Source organism: Scyliorhinus canicula, chromosome 12, assembly GCF_902713615.1.
Source record: "Scyliorhinus canicula chromosome 12, sScyCan1.1, whole genome shotgun sequence".
NCBI lineage: Eukaryota > Metazoa > Chordata > Chondrichthyes > Carcharhiniformes > Scyliorhinidae > Scyliorhinus > Scyliorhinus canicula.
This window is the reverse complement of record NC_052157.1, coordinates 108,902,061-108,922,145: the sequence shown is the minus strand read 5'-3', so window position 1 is coordinate 108,922,145 and position 20,085 is coordinate 108,902,061. Positions and strand designations below refer to the sequence as shown.

Sequence of the window (20,085 nt, the reverse complement as noted above, 5' to 3'; positions counted from 1 at the left end):
TCTTCTCTCCCCTTCCGCATCCGGGAGCAGCAGTCGCAGATTTTTAATTAATAATGAGTTGAAGGGTTATGGACAAAGGGCAGGAAAGTGGAGTTGAGATCGCGAGGAGGTCAGCCATGGTCGTATTGAATGGCAGAGCAGGCTCGAGGGGCTGAATTGCCTACTCCTGCTCCACGTTCTTATGTTCTTTAAGGGGGGAGGAGGTCCACAAGACCACAATGGACATGCATGTGGACGACCTGATGTGTGGAGCAACTCCGCCGACATCAGGATCCAGAAGCCTCCAGAATGCCCGGCAAACATCCTGTCCCAGACCTCGGACAAAGTTGAAGCTTCCTCCAGCCGCCCACCAAGTTGTAGGCTCTCTAGAGCGATCCCTCCCCAAGAGGGTGCAGGTGAAATGCCCCCACAGGATGAGGCACTCAATGGAGCCAAAGTGAGAGGGCACCTCTACATTGATGTCTTAAATGAACACGTGGCCCAGCCTTTGGGGGAGGGGCCTGTGAGTCACGTGCTCCAAACACTAACCCGTTCCAGAACTGGGTCAGACCGGGAACTACCATCTCATCAGATTTTTGGGGGGGAGGGCATCAAACACATTGCATCTGTTTTTTTGTCGCAGTCGAGTTGGGCAATGCCGCTTTATCGGTGACCCGCGGGGTATTTAATATTGTAATTTAGTCCGGTATGTTTCCAGTTCCAGCAGTGGGAGTTTGCTGATTTTTGCCATTACCTCACTACATAGACACCCCCTTGTAGCGGACGGGAGTTGGTGTGTCCCCGGGCCGCCATTAGCCGCTCAATCAGTCGGTGGGCGGGAGAGAAGTGCTCGGTAGAGGAGGCAGCATGTCCGGTAAGGGCGGTGCGAGCGGCAGCCGGACTGGACTGGAGAGGAAAAGAAAAGAGTGGCGAACAGGAGCAGAGGCGGGATAGCGAGGCCGGCTTTCCCCCGCGGGGGGGCGGCCTCTCGCCATCCGCCTCTGAGCCGGGCCCGGGAGCTCCCTGACAGGGAAGCTGGGGCCTCGCACGCCCCGTCCCGCGCCTGTCGCTCTTTTTGGCGGGCGCAGGCAGGGTGGGTGGATGAGGCATGGTGACTGCCCGCTCTCTCCTCCACCCGCCGCGGGCGGCACAGCGCCGTGAGGCCAGGCGGCGATGCTGGGGTTGTGAAGGGAGACGGAGGCGGGTTTGCCGCCTCCATCCCGAGGCCCTGTCACTAGGGCCTGGGGGAAGCAGCGTGACGCAGTTCCAAATGCCCCGGGCACCGGGCCGCCATTTTGAGGAGCGGCTTTGGGGCGGGCGGGAAAGTCCCCCCCCCCCCCCCCCCCCCCCCCCCCCGCGAGCGGCCTCTTCCCGCGCCCCCGTTCACTGTCGAGGGGAGAGAGCCAATACCCACTGTACCGTACAGCACTCGGAACATGCAACTCCTCTCAGTGGACAGAGCTTTGTATCTGCCCACCACAATACCCCTATATAACCCTTTGCAGTTTAAGGTAATGTTTGGTTAGTCATATAGTTAAACTTTGTTGTGTTCGCATTGTACGAGCCAAAATAAGTGCCTATGTAACTTCACATCTCATCAGTTTGGAGTGGCGCATTCTCAATCAAATTTAACTCTTGACAACAGTCCAGGAAGGGAATCTTGTTACTGAACTCTTCTGCCAGAGGTGGCAGCTGGTCTTGAACTTCTGGGTGGTATGTTTCCTGGATTAAAGCCGAAACAAGTGTTTATTTTAGGACAACATAATAGCACAGTGGTTAACACTGTGGCTTCATAGCGCCAGAGTCCCAGGTTTGATTCCCGGCTGGGTCACTGTGTGCGGAGTCTGCACGCTCTACCCGTGTCTACGTGGGTTTCCTCCAGGTGCTCCGGTTTCTTCCCATTAGTCCAGAAAGACGCGCTGTTAGGTAATTTGGACATTCTGAATTCTCCTGTGTACCCAGATGACGGAATGTGGCAACTACGGCTTTCCACAGTAACATTGCAATGTAAGCCTACTTGTGACAATAGAGATTATTGTACAAGTTTCTGTAGGATTTGAGCACGCCGTTGTAGTTGCATCATCATCATACTTTATTTGTAATTGGGACAGGTCTGACAATATTAAGTTCGGGTGGTAAATTAAGATTGCAAAGACTTGCTGACCAATGGGGACAAATAATCTTTAGAAATCTAGAGTAATAAAAATTGAAGGTTAAGAATAGGAAAGGCTATGGTGTAAAACTTTTAATACTTGGGAACAGAGGGGTCATGGTTTATAAATACGCAATCTATTAAAGATGTGCAATCTATTGAAGGTGGCAATGAAAGCAGATAAGGTATGTCGATTCATTGCTTCTACATTTGTGAGGTAATTTTTTGAATTTGTACATTGAAATGAAAATCGCTTATTGTCACAAGTAGGCTTCAAATGAAGTTTCTGTGAAAAGCCCCTCGTCGCCACATTCCGGTGCCTGTTCGTGGATTGAACTGTGCTGCTGTCTTCCCTTGGTCTGCTTTAAAAGCCAGCTGTTTAGCCCTGTGCTAAACCAGCCCCTGGCACAACTACAGTTGACTAGTTGACAGAAACTACGTCTCCAAAGCGGGAGCGCAGGTAATCTTTTAATGGGTAAGTCTACTAAAAGTAGACTTTTATAGGAATGATATAAAAAGGAACAGCTTCAAGATGGAATTTATGATGTAGGTATGAGGATGCCTTTAGTTATGGGGGGTTAGAAATCTTATTTCACTGAGGTGGTTGGTAATTCATGGAAAGTGCATTTAAGATCATCACAGAAAATTTAAGATTTCAAACGTATCTTCATGTAAAGGATAGAATGTGGAAATTCTCTACTGCAAAATATTACAGCTGAGTGCCTCATTACTCCAAAACGGAATTGGACAATTGCTTGAAAATATCAGGTACAGATAGAAAGCAGAACTGTGGAGTACGGTTGGATTGCTTGTGGAGGAAAACACTGGTACCCAATGACTTGTGATGTGATCATGTTGGCTGTTAATTATTTTGCCAGTGTAACACCAGTAGATAATCAGAAGTTTTCTGTTTCTTAGTTTGAAAAAGTGACCTGTTAACATCTCATTAATGCAAGTGTCTTTTAATTTTGAGATTGATTTGATTATAGTAGTAAATCTGGCTCTTTCCTACTCTGGCAGCAAAATAATGGGTTTAATTCTGCTTACTGGATGAGAGCTGACTCAAGGGTGTCTGTCTTCAGAATTTCTAAATCAGTGCAGTGTGCTAGTATAAAAGAGTATCTGCCCTAATGCATCAAATGCTACCATGTGTAACTTATGAATGTTGGATGTGACTTGCCGATTAAATGCAACAGAGGCTGGGGTGCTGTTCATCCAAATAGCCGTATAATTTTATGACAGCTGACGGAACATCTCTGCTTGTGATTTTTATTTAGCATAATTACTTTTAGTTGAGACTGATATTTTTGTGCAGTGTCCCTTCAGCCAAGTTGCTTTTAAAATAAAGAGAATTTATACCATGGTTACTTGCATGCTGTCATTTGACAGTATAAAATAGGAATAGGTCCTTCAAGTCCATTCAATGAGATCATGGCTGATCTTCTACTTCATCATTTTCCTCTATTATCCCTGTATCCCTTCGTGTTTTTAATATATAGAAACCTCTCGTTCTTGAACATGCTTAATGACCTGAGCCCCCACGACTCTATGGGGCAGAGAATTCCAAAGATTCAGCAAGCTCTAATTGAAGAAATTTGTCCTCATCTCTGTTCTAAATGGCCTGCCCCTTCTGAGACTGTTCCCTGGTTCTCGACCCTCCACTGAAAGCCAGAGAAAGCATTCTTCCTGCATCTACCCTGTTGATCGCTAAGAGTTTTGTATATTTGAACATGATCAACTCTTATTCTTTTAAACACCAGAATAAAGGATAAAGGCACTGTCTATTTAAATGCTCCTCGTAGGACATCCCAGGAATTAGTTTGGTAAACGTCTCCAAAGCGGGAGCGCAGGTAATCTTTTTATGGGTAAGTAGGCGAGAACTGTACAATAGTCCCACGGCTCCAATAATTGCGTATCTTTACTCCTATATGCGAATCCTATTTTATTAAAGGCCAGTATACTGTTTGCCATAATTGCTTCTTGTACCTGCTAACTCAGTGAACTCATGAACAAGGATCCCAAGACCCTTTGTTCAACACATCCCAGCCTCTTGGTATTTTAAGAAATACCTTTCTTTCCAAAGTGGTAACCTCCTATTTTCATTTGTATTCCATCTGCCAACGGTTTGCCCATGTGTTTAGCCTCTCCAAATCCTCTTGAAATGTCTCTGCACGCTCTTCACAATTCAGTTAGGACATACAGTGCAGAAGCAGGCCATTCGGCCCATCGAGTCTGCACCGACCCACTTAAGCCCTTGCTTCCACCCTATCCCTGTAACCCAAGAACCCCTCCTAACCTTTTTGGACACTAAGGGCAATTTAGCATGGCCAATCCACCTAACCTGCATGTCTTTGGACTGTGGGAGGAAACCGAAGCACCCGGAGGAAACCCACGTAGATACGGGGAGAATGGAGAATGTGCAGACTCTGCGCAGACAGTGACCCAGCGGGGAATCGAACATTTAACTTTCCAAATCATTGTTGTAATTGATGGAAAGGCAGGTGATGTTGATTCACTCATTTTTAATTGGAAGGTGCAGGCAGTACAAACTAAAAGCTATTTTAATCTCAATTTCTTAGGTGAGCTTTGTTTTGTGAGCACTAAACTGGGTACAGGGAACAAGTGCAAGTTTGAGATGTGTGGGCAGATTGCAGAAGCAACCATTGATTTTCTTTCCACTTTTTAATTTACAGATTATGGAAATTACAGCCAGCCTGGAGCTCAAGCACAAAGGTATGTTTGCATGTCAGGAGTTAAAAGGACCAGTTATCTGTATAAAGAAAAATGTTTAGAAATTTGAAAGGCAGAAGATGCTAGGAATGCACAGAACTTACTTTTCTACAGATGCTGACAAAAGCTAAATATTTCAGACTAAACTAAGAGCAAAATACAGTGGATGCTGGAAATCTGAAATAAAAACAAAAGCGCTGGAGGGACTCAGCAGGTTGGCAGCATCTGTGAAAGAAGAAACAGTTAAAGCTTTTGTCCAATATGACCCTTCTACGATGGCTTTTTAGCCACCCAGACCTGTGAGATTTTCCAGTTTTTTTGTGTTTCTAATTTAATATATTTCTGACGTGGTTCCTTTGTTTGAATTGTCTGAGTGTTCGAAACCTGGAGTGATAATCTTGCTGTTTCTAGTCGCACACCCCTGACCGGACTGCACACTTGTGTGCTTCAGTTTAATTTTTTTTTTTTGCTCTTGTATGTGTTGCTGGCTAGGCCAGCATTTATTACCCAACCCTAATGCCCCTAAGAAGGTGATGGTGAGCTGCCTTGCTGTAGTTCATGTTGTATAGTTGCTGTTGGGGATTTCCAGTGGCAATATAGTTCCAGCCAAGATGGAGTATGGCTTGGAGGGGAAGCTGCGTGTTATCACAAAATGTATTTGCACCAATGAGCCAGTGCCCATTCAGTTGGATTCTTGTCTTTTGTAAATCCAGTGAAAGGCCACAGTATAAACATTAAACAAAACTTATTGGAGTAAGTGAATTCTGAGATTTTATTTGAGCAACCGGTTTATTGTGTAGCTCTGCGACTTGGGTATAGTGTCGTTGAATAATCATTATGTGGATACGATTAATTCTGATCAATAAGCTGAGAACCAAAATGGGATGTTGGGCTAAATTGTTGGACGCTACAATTATGATGCTTTTCAATAATTTCCAGTGGCAATATAGTTCCAGCCAAGATGATGTATAGCTTGGAGGGGAAGCTGCGTGTTATCACAAAATGTATTTGCACCAATGAGCCAGTGCCCATTCAGTTGGATTCTTGTCTTTTGTAAATCTAATGAAAGGCAACAGCATAAACATTAGACTAAACTTATTGGAGTAAGTGAATTCTGAGATTTTATTTGAGCAACAGGTTTATTGGTTCACCTGAGGAAGGAACTGCGCTCCGAAAGCTGGTGTTTGAAACAAACCTGTTGGACTTTAACCTGGTGTTGTAAGACTTCTTACTGTGTTCACCCCAGTCCAACGCCGGCATCTCCCCATCATTTCAATAATTTAAAGGTGACTTGTAGAATGAATTTCCCTTTTGAAATCTGGATCTAAATTGCTACAGTTCTGAAATTGTGGAGTTTTTATATTTAGAGTACCCAATTATTTTTTTTTCCAATTAAGGGGCAATTTAGAGTGGCCAATCCACCTACCCTGCGCATCTTTTGGGTTGTGGGGGCGAAACCACACAAACACGGGGAAAATGTGCAAACTCCATACGGACAGTGACCCAGGGCCAGGATTCGAACCCGGGTCCTCAGTGCCATAGGCAGCAATGCTAACCACTGTGCCACCGTGCTGCCCTTGCAATTGTGGAGTTAATAATACTTTTCATGCATTCTGAAATGCTCCAGGTGTAGTGGACTACGTAGGAATCTAAGAGCAAACATGATTTAACTGTTAAATAGGTCTTTTGCTACAATACCCAATGCCCTTACATTCTTCATGTCTTATCATTGCTTATTTTTAGTGATTGCAGCCCAATTTGGTTTAATAGAAGTCTATAACATGTGATCACTTTTTTGTGTATTTAAACATCTTTCTTTTGCAGCTATGGAGCCTATGGTGCACAGTCAAGCCAAAGTTTTGGGCATTCTGCAGAGGTATGTTAAGTTAAATAACTGGTTTGAGAGCTTCAAGATGACCATGACTATTGGCCATGTTATAATCAGCTTTGTGCTGTTTGTATTTTTCATGCAAGTATTTTGACTAAGAACGAGTTTACTGCCCACCATCCACTGAAATGGATCGAGATGTTAATGAGTGGCCCTAAGCAAAATTGATTCTATGATCTTTTAAAAGTTAAACCTGAGGCTTGATAGTACATGAATGTCATGGTGGAAATCTGGGCATAATATCCTGCCAAAACTTCAGATGCTTGATAAAGTTAGCTCAGTCATGATCCTGTGAGTGGCTGAGTAGCCTAGTCTGACATTTTAAGTGAGTCCTGGAAACCCGGCCTGGTTTTTAGATTGTGACTGAGCAATGTTGCTTGGGTTAAACTCACTATTTCAATTAATGCAAGTGCTTTGTCGCTTTGAATCTGTTTCTGAGGGCGACTATCCTTTTGTTGGTACTTGGACTTTAAAAAAAAATTATTTTTATTCAAAATTTTTGTCAAAAACATAATTCTTGCATAACCGTGCGCAACCATTAACAAAAAGTTGACCATGTATACAAAGAAAAGAACAATACCACCTGTTTTTTCATAAAGGTGCGTACCTGAAGGTATCTGAAAGCATTTCTGGGGGGCAAACTGAATTTCTCCTCCAGCGCTTTCAGACTGGGAAAGGTCCTGTCTATGAACAGGTCCCCCATCCTTTTAATGCCTGCCCTATGCCAGCTTTGAAACCCTCTGTCTATCTTGCCTGGGACAAATCCCACCCACCCCCACCTGGACTGTGCTCTGGCTACAGTCTCTTTACTTGCGGGGTCTTATTTGCCCATACGAATCCCAAGATCATCTTGTTCACCCGCTTAAAGAAGGATTTGGGGATGAAGATGGGAAGGTACTGGAAGATGAACAGGAATCTGGGGAGAACCGTCATCTTAATGGTCTGCAGCCTAACGGCAGCCCCTCTGGCCTTCCTCAGCTGTGCTACCGCCTTCCCTGTGGTCAGCACGTAAAATTCCGCCTCCGGTGCTCTTTCAGTAGCCCCGTCACGGGGTCTCCGCGTAACTCCTGTCTACTCTGATTATCTCCTCAACGAGCCTTTCTCTCTCCGCTCTTTCTTTTCTCTATGGGATCTGATAGAGATCAACTCCCCTCTGATAACTGCCTTCAGGGCCTCCCACACCATGGACGCTGCTACCTCCCCCGTATCATTAGTTTCCAGGTAGCTTTAATGTTCCTCCTTATCCGCCCACAAACCTCGTCGTCTGCCAGAGCCCCACATCTAGCCTCCATAGCAGGGGCTGACCCCTCTCCACCGCAAGATGCAAATCCACCCAGTGTGGAGCATGATCGGAGACTGCAATGGCCGAATATTCTGTCCCCTCCACTCTAGAGATTAGCGCCCTGCTCATCATAAAGAAATCTATACGGGAGTAAACCTTGTGGACATGGGAAAAGAAAGTGAACTCCTTCGCCCTCAGTCGGGCGAATCTCCACGGGTCTCCACCTGTTCCATGAATCCCCTCAGTTCTTTAGCTGGCGCTGGTTGCTTCCCCGACCTGGGGTTTGACCGGTCCAATACAGGGTCTATGACTTGAAATCACCCCCCCCCCCCCCCCATAATCAGATTGTGTGAGTCTGTCTAGAATTTTACCCAGCTTGCGTCTCATAAATTCCACGACATTCCAGTTTGGGGCGTAAACGTTCACTAGCACCACCTGAGTTCCCTGCGGCTTCCCGCTAACCATTATGTATCTGCCCCCTTTGTCGGCCACAATATTCCCTGCCTCAAAAGCCACCAGTTTGCTGACCAGGATTGCTACTTCTCTGGTCTTTGAATCCAGCTCTGGTCTTTGAATCCAGCCTCGAATCGAACACCTGGCCCACCCACCCTTTTCTCAATCTTGTTTGGTCTGCAAGTTTTCGGTGCGTCTCCTGTAACATGGCTACGTCTGCCTTTAACCCCTTTAGGTGCGAGCACATGTGAACCCTCTTGACCGGCCCATTTAGGCCCTGCACATTCCACGTGATCAGCCTGGATGGGGGGCTAACCCCGCCCACCCCTGCCGATTAGCCATCTCCCTTTTTCGGCCAGCCACAAGCCCGCGTCTCCCACTTGAGCCCTTCCATTGGGCCCCCCGACTCTCCCTCTTTCCCCCATGTTGGCTCCTTTTCTGTCAGTGAAGCAGCATCCCTCCTCTTCCCCCCCCCCCCCCCCCCCCCCCGCAGCTCTGTGATTTCCCCCCCCCCCCCCCCCCCCGTGATCCCAAACCCCCAAGTCAAGCACCCGCTTAACGCTGGCTCTCCTCCCCCCCCCCCCCCCCCCCTCCCAATTAAGCTTCCGTGAGTCAGCTGACCCGTGCCGACCCCGGCAGCTCCCGCCTATGTCACCGATTATTCAGATGCCTTGTTTTTTCGGGCCCCTCTCTCCCTGTGGAAAGCCCAATCTATCTGCTTCAACGGCCCCCAAAGAACATTTCCCTCCCCACGAAACAAACAACAAACCCCGGGCTCAAACCTGACCCCACAAAAGAACCGGCTCCGGCTGCCAGGAAAGCAGCCCTCCGTGTAGGGCCCCTCTCCTCCCTCTGCGGCCGAGCTCTACAAAAGCCGAAAACATGGCCAAAGACACAGCGAACAAACAAAAATAAGAGTGAACAACACAATGTCGCTCCCTCCGGCTACTCGGCAATCACCATCCCAGTGGTAATGTCCCAGTGTGGCTGTCCTTTAGATTGAGTCCACCATTTCTTGCTTGATAAAGTTCCACGCCTCGTCCGGTGTATCAACGTAATGGTGGCGATCTTGATACGTGACCCACAGCCTCGCCGATGCAACAGCCCGAACGTCACCGCTTTGCTGTGGAGGGCCACCTTAGCCCAGTTGAATCCAGCACCCCTCTTGCCCAGTTCTGGTCCTGGTAGATACAGATTACGTTGATCTCCCACCTGCTGCTCCACTCCTTTTTTAGTCCATCGCAGGAATTGTTCCTTATCCGAGAAGCGGTGGAACCGTACCCCCGTGGCCCTCGGCGATTCATAGTTTTGGGCTGCCTTGCAAGGACTATGTGCCCCATCCAGTTCCAGAGGCCATGGGAATGCTCCTGACCCCATCAGGGTCCTCAGTAACGTGGTCACGAATGCGCTTGTGTCCGACCCTGAGGTTGGCCTAGAATGCGCAGGTTTTGCCTCCTGGACCTGTTTTCAATGACTTCCAGCCTCTCCTGCCACTTCTTATGTAGGCCATCGTACGCCTCCACCCTGACGGCCAGGCCAGTATCTCGTCCTCATTATCCGAGACCCTTTTCTCAATCTCCTTGATCGCCTTTATATATAGAATTTACAGTGCCGAAGGAGGCCATTCGGACAATCGAGTCTGCACCCGCTCTTGGAAAGAGCACCCTACCCAAGGTCCACACCTCCACCCTATCCCCATAACCCAGCAACTCCACCCAACGCTAAGTGCAATTCTGGACACTAAGGGCAATTTAGCATGGCCAATCCACCTAACCTGCACATCTTTGGACTGTGGGAGGAAACCAGAGCACCCGGATGAAACCCACGCATACACGGGGAGAATGTGCAGACTCTGCACAGACAGTGACCCAAGCCGGTAATCGATCCTGGGACCTTGGAGCTGTGAAGCAATTGTGCTATTCATAATGCTGCGGTGCTGCCTTCTGCATTTTCTGGGTCTCAACCATTTTCTCCATTGATGCCTTCATTGCAGCCAGTATCTCCGTTTTCAGGTCAGCAAAGCGACTCCTAAAGAACTTCTGCTGTTCCCGCGACCACTGGGCCAACGCTGCCTGATCCGAGCAGGCCGCCATTTTCTGTTCCCGTGCCCGTTCTTGTTGCTCGTTTGTTTGGCCGTCCTGCTCCCCTCCATAAACTACTGTGGGGAGCCTTCTAGCGCTGTTTGTCTGCCGATCTATGCCGAAAAGGGGCCGTCAAGCTCCTTGAAAGGGCCCATTGGTCCCTTAGCGGTGGGAGCTGCCGAAAATGTGATCTACCCGCACATGGCCACCACCGGAAGTCTGGTACGTGGACTGTTATTGGGTAGATTCAGCTATCTTCTTGCCCAAGTGAGTTAACAGCCCTTCCAAGATAAACTTTGATTTATCATACTATCTGCCATGCAGACAACCAGCTCTTCTCAGGTGCTGCTGTGAAAACAGCTGCTAAATTTCCGTGGCATCAGAACTATACTGAAGAGCAGCATTGATATAATTTTGCTGTACTGCGCTATATTAATGCTGTCAATGTATAATTCCGCATTACGTAAAGTCACAAGTCGATAATTGTTATAGTAATTATAAGCAGGTTTTAATCTGATCTGTTTCATTTTGAACAACCACAGTTGTTACGTATTTGATCGAAGGTTGAAATTAGATTGTCATTAGTAAAATAAATTCAGTATGAATATGCCCAAAGTTTCAAATGTCTTTAGTAAATTATAGGCTTTCCAATGGTTTGTCAATAGTTTTAAATCCTTATTGCGGTGAAGCCATATCTGGCTATTAAAAATGTTGTTTGTACACTGATGTTGGTCGTCATATTTCCTGTTTAAAGACGCCTTTTTCGTTATGCTACCCGATGTGTGCTGGAACTGACACCCAGGCCTTGTTACTTCTAGCTTTGTCTTCCGATGCTCTGACTGCTCTCTTGCCTTCCTTCCTTTAACCTTCAGTTTGTCCAAAATTGTTCCCACATTCGAACGTGCAGGAATTCATATTTGTTCATCGTCTCATGCTTGCCAACCTACATTGTAGCCTTGTCCGACTGCCCCAAATTTAAAGTTCTCATTTGTGTTCAAATCCTTCCATGACCTTGCCTGCCCTTCTGGTCACTTTTCCTAATATCTACTAGTGTGGCTTGGTATCAAATTTTTAAAATGTTTCTGTGAATATCCTGGGATGTTTTTTTGCGATCTAAAGTTTCTATATAAATGCAAGGTTTTGTGACGCTATCACTTTTATACCTCTTTTATTCCCCCCAACCTCCCAATCTAATCTAATTTTACCTGTTAACGTTTTCTGCTTCAACCACCAACCCTGGAAATGAGTTCTACAATTTGAACCAAGTTAAATCCTTAACTACTGGAAACTAGTTTGGTTCTATTGGGGGGGGGGGGGGGGGGGGGGGGGGAGGAAATGGCCAATTATGATGGGAAAAACTGCAAAAAAGTATATAATTGGGATATTTTTGATCAATTGATATTTCACACCACCAGGGGAACTCCACAGCTCTTAAAATATTAGTATGGAATCTTTTCTCTGGCTGAACAGGCAACGCCTCAATTTGCCATGATATGACACTTTAAAGTGCTGTATTGCACTAATGTGTCAACTGATTTGCTCGTGTCGAGTGGAACTTTACTTTGACCTGAGTACCACCACTGAGGCAAAACTGAAAACTGAGCTACATGTTGGAAGTTTGAAAATACTGTCTAAAGTAATGGAAATAATTTCTGCCCATGTTTAGTTATTGTCTGCCCTCTACTCTTTCTCTGCATGGAGACTAAACTTGGTTTTCCTTCTGCCTCTTCAGGACTGTTTTGTCATTAGTCATTATTATTTTCAACCAACATCTGCAGTAACATCTTGTCTTTATTCTTTCTACAAGATCCATCTCCTTCACCATTGCAGTGCTGTTGACCAAATGTAGTAATTGCTGCAATCTGCTTATTAGTTTTCCTTTTGTTAGTGGCTTGGCAGAATGTAAAAATATCTCGTTTGTTGACCATTTCAACTTTTATCCATCTTGTGAACCGCCCAAAACAATAATCGACTATATTCATGAATTTACTCCAGGCCTCTTTAATTTGGAACATCTTCTTGCTTTGTGATTACCGCTGATTCTTGGCTTGCTATTTGTTTTCAATTCATAAACTTTTTAGTTGCTTAATGTTAAGTGTCTAATTGCAACCAATAGTTAATAGTGGTGTAACTTGAGTTGGTCATGCTTCAAAGATATCCAGATGCACTCCTAATGATGTCAGTGTATATGCTGGAATGATCAGATGAAATTTAATCCTTGTCACTCTGGTTCCAGTCTTTCTCCATTTTAACAACTCAGCTTTGCATTTATTTCATATGAGCCTGCAGGAGATGAGATTATTCATAACTTTTTGCAAGGCGTCTATTTCTCTTGAACTTGTAGGAAGCATGTGCAAAACTTTTTTACTTGCATTTTCAAACTTCCTTTTTGTTGCTTTCCTACTTCAAAACCGAAACTATTTTAATTTGGAATCCAGCTCCCTGGGTTGTGTTTGTATAATTTGTAGCACTTTCTGGCCAAGTGAAGATTTTTTTTTTAGGAGTAAACTATGATTGTCATCTGGGATGATTGCTTGGCATTAATTCTTGATACTTAAACCCCTTTGGGCTTACTATTTTTGGTTCCATTCTCCCTTTGCTTCCCCCCCCCCTCCTTTGCTGTAATTGGTCCGTGTTTTCGGAGCCTTTACTGCTGCTATCAAATTTGGTTGCTTCAGTCACTTTTCCAAGTTGACATTACTTTTCTTTTGACTTGGTTCAATACTGGAACAAATTTGCAATATCTTAACCAAGTACCTAAGTATCTGCTTCCCCTAAAAAATGTCAAATTGTTCCTTGTATTCTATTCATTTCTACAGGAAAAGAATATTTTAGAAATAAACCGTATGTTTTCTTAATTTCAACCCGTAAAATTATAAAATGGATGTTTCCTTGATTGTAGGTTCTCTAAATTTATAGCTTAGCCATTGTTGATACTCAGACTGAGAATGTCAGGTCTTCTGGCTCATTCTTATCTTTTTCAAATTTAGAAAAAGTCTTGCACGTCCCATGAGCCTGGATCAGTGTCAGTACTGTCAATTGCCTGTATGTTTCTGGGTAGATTTGCAGTATGCCCAAGAGTTGTTTCGCTTGCAGGGTTTATTCTGCGTTCCTGTGATCTTCCTTCTCTTTAGTTAGTGGTAGAATAAAATAGCAGAAGACGATGATCTATTCTTCTACTATTTTTACATACATTCTATGACATAGAATTAGGACATTTAGCTCAACAGGTCCTTGCCTGTTTATTTCACATGAACCTCCTTCCAGTTCAGTTCCATTTCCTTCTATTCCTTTCCAGCTTTTATCTAACTTTTTCCATTAAATGCATTTATGCTGATGGTCTCAATTGCTCCTTGTGGTATTGAGTTTCACGGTCTAACCACTCTTGAAGCGTGGGGCCTCTGTTCCTAGATCTCTTTGCTCCTTTATCCCAAGTCTCTGTTCTACCTACCAAAATGCACCAGCTCACACTTCATCTTGAAATTCAAATGTCAATTGCAGGTCTATTATTGTCATTGTCCTTTGCTGCTTCCTCCCTCGTTGGCCATGCCCCTCCCCTTCACCCAGTGAAAAGTAGCAGTGACCCAATTGTAAGGCTTAACTGTTCACTTTTACATGTTTTTGTGTCGTGCAAGCAAACCCTTTCCTTGCATTTTATTGCACTGATATGCTCCCTGAGGCTCCCAACTTTCAAGAAAACTATTGAACGATTTTAATTGTCAAATGCAAAAAGCTGACAAATGAACTTAACGCACAAAGTGTATTTAAATAGAATACGCTCCCACCCCTCCCCGTTGATCTTTTTCTACAATAACCTGGCATATTTCTGTCATAATATTTTAAAAGCCAACACAATGCTAGAATAACTCTTGGGAGTAGGGGTGGATTTGTCAAAAACCTCACACTTGAATCTGACATTCCTATTAAATGCCACAGAAGAAACTTGTTTTAATTGGATCAGTCTTTATTTGTTACTGGGAAGGTTATTGTCTTGATTATTGGACGATGAGCTTTTCTTGAAAAGTGAGCTAACTTGAATACAGTAGTCCCCCTTTATAACGCGGGTGTTGGGGTCCAAGACAGCCACCCTCGTTGCATCCGAGCCGCGGATATCCACGATGGGGGTTTTAAATTTATTTTAAAATCTATGCATGCGCTTCCCATTGTGAGTCTGCGGGGGGAAGAGGTCAGACCCCCGTAGACTCACAATGGGAAGCGCATGCATAGATTTTTAAATAAATTTAAAACCCCCATTGTGGATCTAATTAAAACAAGCACTGCTGCATTTTTAACAACTTAAAAGTTGGATTGGAGGGAGGGAGCAGCCGGCAGTGTCAATTTCAGCGGCCGGCTGATTGTTTCAGTGAGAGAGCAGCTTCCCTCTCCGGATCAAAGTAAGCCGGCCGCTGAAATTGACACTGCCGGCTGATTGGAGGGAGAGAGCAGCCGGCAGTGTCAATTTCAGCGGCCGGCTCACTTTGATCCGGAGAGGGAAGCTGACAGTTGGGGTCCATAATACCCCCGCCGTATATCGCGGTATTGCGGAGCGCGGTATAACGGGGGACTACTGTAGATATGTTTTCTGCTTTGAACCTTTCCATCCATTCCGCTTTCTTAATTGATATTTGAATAACTTGAAAGTTGGCAGACTGGCTCTCATTTCAGATCCTTTAGTTCACTGGCTGCTTGTCAGCTGCAGTCCTAAGAAAATGGCATGCCTGATGGTTGCTTTCGGAATACACTCAACGTATTGTAGCTGGAACTGACATGGTCACATGTTGAAATCCTGAATTCATTACTCTTGTCTTTGAGTAATTAAATTGAGGTCAGCTACAAACTGGATAGTAAAAAAATTGAAAGCTCAATAGTGCATAACGATCTATGTCTTCCTGTTGCTTTAGCATTATTTGTTCTTTCCAGCTGGAAGGGGAAAGAGACATAAAGCACAGCAATTGTGCTGAGAGCCACAAGTGAGTATTCAAGTCCCCAAATGGCAGCTACTGACCAAGGGCTCACAACAACATGCCTGTAAAATTTGTCAAATATAGCATCTTTTGTACCCAAATTTATTTCTAGCTATTTTCTGTGAACTTGAGAAATGGCACCTTGCAGGTATTGCACGTGGCCGAGTTCTGTATGTGAGCACATAGCACCACTCTTTCTGACCCGGCACTGAACTTTGAACTCCATGTGAGGTGTATATCTTTCTATCATGTACAATGAATCTCTGCCATTTAAGAAAAGTTTTAATGTTGATAATCTGAATAGAAAATGCTGGAAACACAGCAAGTCAGACAGTACCTGGAGAGAGGAAATAGATCTGCGACCTAACCCTAATTGTAGTTATAAGATAGATGCACATGGGAAAGAGGGTTTGAGACAGATTCACTTTTCCATTAGTAAATCAAATTCTACTAGTATTGAGGGCATAGAGAATGTAAAAATGTGGAAATGATGTTTTCCCCACCAGAGTACTCTTCTTTTTTTTTTGGGAAGGAAATGTCTGACTTGGGTGTGTATGTATAACTAAACAGTTTTGTAACTAATGCACATCTCTCTGCTAAGGATCATGGTGGATACGAGCAGTCTGGTGATGCTTCAGGATATGGACAAGACCGACGTGGATATGGTACAAGTTATGGACAAGCACAGTCAGGTATATCATGGTTTTTGTCTGAATTGTTGCTTTTTCTTAAAGGGCAGCTATATCAATGTAAACTGAATTTTCTGTTTTACAGGGTTGAATTCCCAATCCTCAACACCAGGCTACCAGCAGAGTGGACATAGCTATGGAAGTGAGAATTCTCAAAATATGTATGGGCAGCAACAGTATGGAAGTTATGGACAACATTCAGATTCCCCTAGCAGGTAATGTCATTCAAAAATATTGAATTATGCTTGAATTTAAGTACCTTTACTTGTATATAATCTGTTACTTTTCAGTTGCAAATAAAATATCTAGTCCTCTTTAGCCTGCTGGTCCTGGCTTGGTTTAAAAACAGTTATCTCTACAATGCATGTGTGATCCATTAATAATTGTGTATTAAAATGATTTGCCTTTAATATCTCATCTTTCTATTTTGCATCTGGCTGTCATTTAAACCATATCTGCCTATGATTACCACTGTTTTTTGGGAGTTCTCCCAGCTCTTCAAGGTAGTGGCACTGTGCACCCTAGGGTATGATCAGCCCTTCCATTTATCCCACCAGTTGGAACTATGAATGATTTTTAGTGCAGGACAGTTTCTCAACTAGTAGAGTCGGGAATGTTGCCTCATCAGAAGGTGCTTCACTAAATTAGATTTGTCATGAGTATGTGCTTTTGTGAGTGGGATGCCGATTCCCTTTCTCTTCCTCCACCCCAAGGAATTTCTACACCCGTCACTTCGGTATTTGAAAATTATGCCCTTTGTTCTTGCCACACTACTGAATCACATGGCCCTTGCTTCCCCTGTTTGATCCCAAGATCACATGAACAGCTCACAGTCATTGCCACATCCCATGTTATTGTGAGCAACAGCATTGGAGGAATACTTGTATACATTACAAGATTGTGTATAGCGCATGCCTTGCCAACTTCCTGTACCATTTAATGCCACACTTATATAACTAAATTTATTTTAGCCTAGGCAAATTTATTCTACTTACCCCTGATTGACTTATTGTAACATGGGATTGACTCCGAGCCCTGGTCCTCCCAATCCCGACTTCCAATTTGTGAACAGCTGCAGCACAAGAACTCAAAATGGTAAGTAAATCTTCATCCTGCAACTATTGCATGACCATTGTTGAAGTACACGTAATGTATTTGGGTGCAGAGTGCTATCTACCACAATCCTGAATTCATGTAAACATTAGTTGTATAGTGGCACCTTTCGCAGCAATACCCCATCTCTACTGTGCTGATTGCCTGTTTTCTGCTTTCAAATCATCTGACAACTGTTAATTCTTGTTATGAGCTGAATTGATAAAAATCCATTTTTTAAAAACTTGATACGAAGTTGTTGTGGAGCAGGCAGTTTCCATTTCAATTCCAGCTCCACTGATGCCAAGCTAATGTGACCTTATTCATAAGTAGCCTTGGCTCTTGGGCCCTGGTGACCTTGTTTGGTTTCAGAAAAGGAAAATACAGCGCAGTTGCCGTTCTGTTTCGCTTGCTCCTGGTTATTTTGTTACTTTTGTCATACCAACTATCTTGTGCACTATCTTGCTCCCAATGCCATGTTGACTGCATTAGTTTACCTTTTGGTTGGTTTTTACCATTCGTGCATAGGTTCCTCATGGAACAAGACTGCATCCCTATCTCCTAAACTCTCAATATGAATAACTTGGATATTGAAATTTTCAAAAGCTTCTGTAAACAAAAGTTCATGTTTATCTTGTTTTGTCTACAATTGAGAGCTCTTGTTTATGCTTACATCCTGGATATTGAACTTGGACTTAGTTTTAAATTCCAAATTGTCTATACCTTTTGTACAGCTATGTGGCATTCATCAGAGAGCAATTGCTTGATATTTGCTGATGCCTCAACATCAACTGGACCTAGCTCTGTCTCGCCAACTTGCATTATCTGTCTGCTCTGTACCTGGGATCAAATTGAGCTATTGATTCCTCCCCCATTGCCCTTTGGTCAATAAAAAACAAGTTCCTAAAGGCTTGTTGAATGGATGCTGCTAGGCTCTGTAAATTATGACCCATTTGCTGCCCTGAATCAACTTACCACTGGCTTCCTAGTTGCTGGATAGCCTCTTGAGCCAGACCCATCTCCCTCAGCCAGGAGCAGTGACCTCAGTAATTACTACAGGGCCTATGACTACCAGAAAAACCTTGGTCGCTTACTAAGGAAAACATTGGATAGTCCATTTAATAACTACTTCTCTTACAGCTATGGCTCAAAGTCTGAGACACAATATAGTACCCAGCCAAGCCAACCAAGTTACAGCCACCCAACTTCGTATCATCCACCTCATGACAACTATGGCCAACAGAGCTCAGGAGGTAAGGGCAATGGGTAGTTGTGGAAGCATTGATTTAACATACCAATCCAATACAACATGGATATGGGAGGGCCATAGAGAATGGGATAAAATAGAATGAATATTCGGACAGTTTCATCTTCGTTGGCCAGTTTTAATTCCATTGAGAGTGGAGAAAGCATGCCCAAGTTTAGAGACCACATAACTGCTAATCTAGGAAGTCCATTTGACAGAATTAGTAAAGTATTACGTTTTGAACAGAAGCTTCTGCAAATGGGAAGCCTTATAAAAAGACAGCAAAGTTTAACTAGAGGTGTTTGAAGGAACAATTGCTCATAACCAGTTTTTTTTTTTGGTTCCTCCCAAAGATGACTACGAGCAGGATAGGCCTGGCAGAAGTAAATTTGGCGATGACAACCGCAACTTTGGCAGATCGCAGGGTAATGGGGGTAGAGGCCGTGGAGGATATGGTCATGGTGGCTTTGACAGTGATGGTAGAGGGGGACGTGGTCGAATGGGGTAGGTGTTTTTTTTATTGTGCTTAATTACAAACCTCTGCCTGTCATTTACAACTCAACAGAATCCATGTAATCTGTACACTGGAATTAATTTTTACATGTACTGTACCTTTAATTCAACTTCCCCGTTTAAACGGCAATTATAGTTTAAACCATTTCAGTGCACTATAAAATTGAGACAAACGTTTTCTAACTTGGCTGGAAAAGCTTCACTAAATCTGTGCCACTGCATATTGTGCAAATAATTGAATGTAGGCAGCAATAAAACGTTTAGGTTTGAAATTTTAAGAGATCATTCCAGAATATGCTGATTCACCCCTTTGCTTGCGTTCTTTTCATAATTTAAAACTAGGGCATATGGAATTATTTGTATGGTTATCATTGCTATTATGGTTATACTGCTTTTCAACTACAAATTGATATGTTCCATCAAGCTGATGTACATGCAGGCTGTTGGCCAGTAATATCACTTGAGATGAATAGAATGCCCTAAATAAAATTCATTGACATAGCAATTAAGTGCTGCAGTCCAGTATTTGGGAAAATTTACATTTGAAGTTTAGGATAGGCAAGGCTGTACAAATCGAACAGCCTGCCATCATGTCTTGGAGCTCACAAATCTCATATCCTGCCTGGATTCTGCTTCCATTTACTTAAAATTGCTTTCAAGGATAAAATGAAAAATTGCTTTACTCAAATGAACACGACATGAACTGAACCCTTGAACAAATGTAAAGTGAACTGTTCTTCAATTTGCCTTGTCTGGATACAGATGTTTGAACGTGTTTCTCTACTAGTTTGTAAATTCATGTTTTTTGAGGGGGTAATATTACTAACTTTAGCTTTGTGAAGCACTGTCAGCTTATCTATTCTGATCTGCCAGTCTTATCGGGTTTTTGAAAAAACAGTTCTTCAGTTTATAAATGTTAATGACAGTTACGACATTCAAGCTTGATACAGTAAATATGGCTTAGTTGCGTATTTGGAGTCTTGTCTCATGAGATGGCCTTTTGTCCATCTGTGTCA

At 43.8% G+C, this 20,085-nt stretch overlaps 1 protein-coding gene across 1 annotated transcript in view; it reads left to right on the top strand.

The window, feature by feature from the left end:
• Positions 1-702: 702 nt before the first annotated feature.
• The window catches only part of LOC119974649 (RNA-binding protein FUS-like), a 33,546-nt gene continuing 14,163 nt past the window's right edge, over positions 703-20,085 (top strand). The window contains exons 1-7 of the mRNA XM_038813720.1: positions 703-853; positions 4,825-4,864; positions 6,686-6,737; positions 16,131-16,221; positions 16,304-16,433; positions 18,451-18,563; positions 18,910-19,060. Coding sequence (XP_038669648.1) covers positions 847-853; positions 4,825-4,864; positions 6,686-6,737; positions 16,131-16,221; positions 16,304-16,433; positions 18,451-18,563; positions 18,910-19,060 — 584 coding nt within the window. The 5' untranslated portion in view covers positions 703-846. The remainder of the gene's footprint in view (positions 854-4,824; positions 4,865-6,685; positions 6,738-16,130; positions 16,222-16,303; positions 16,434-18,450; positions 18,564-18,909; positions 19,061-20,085) is intronic.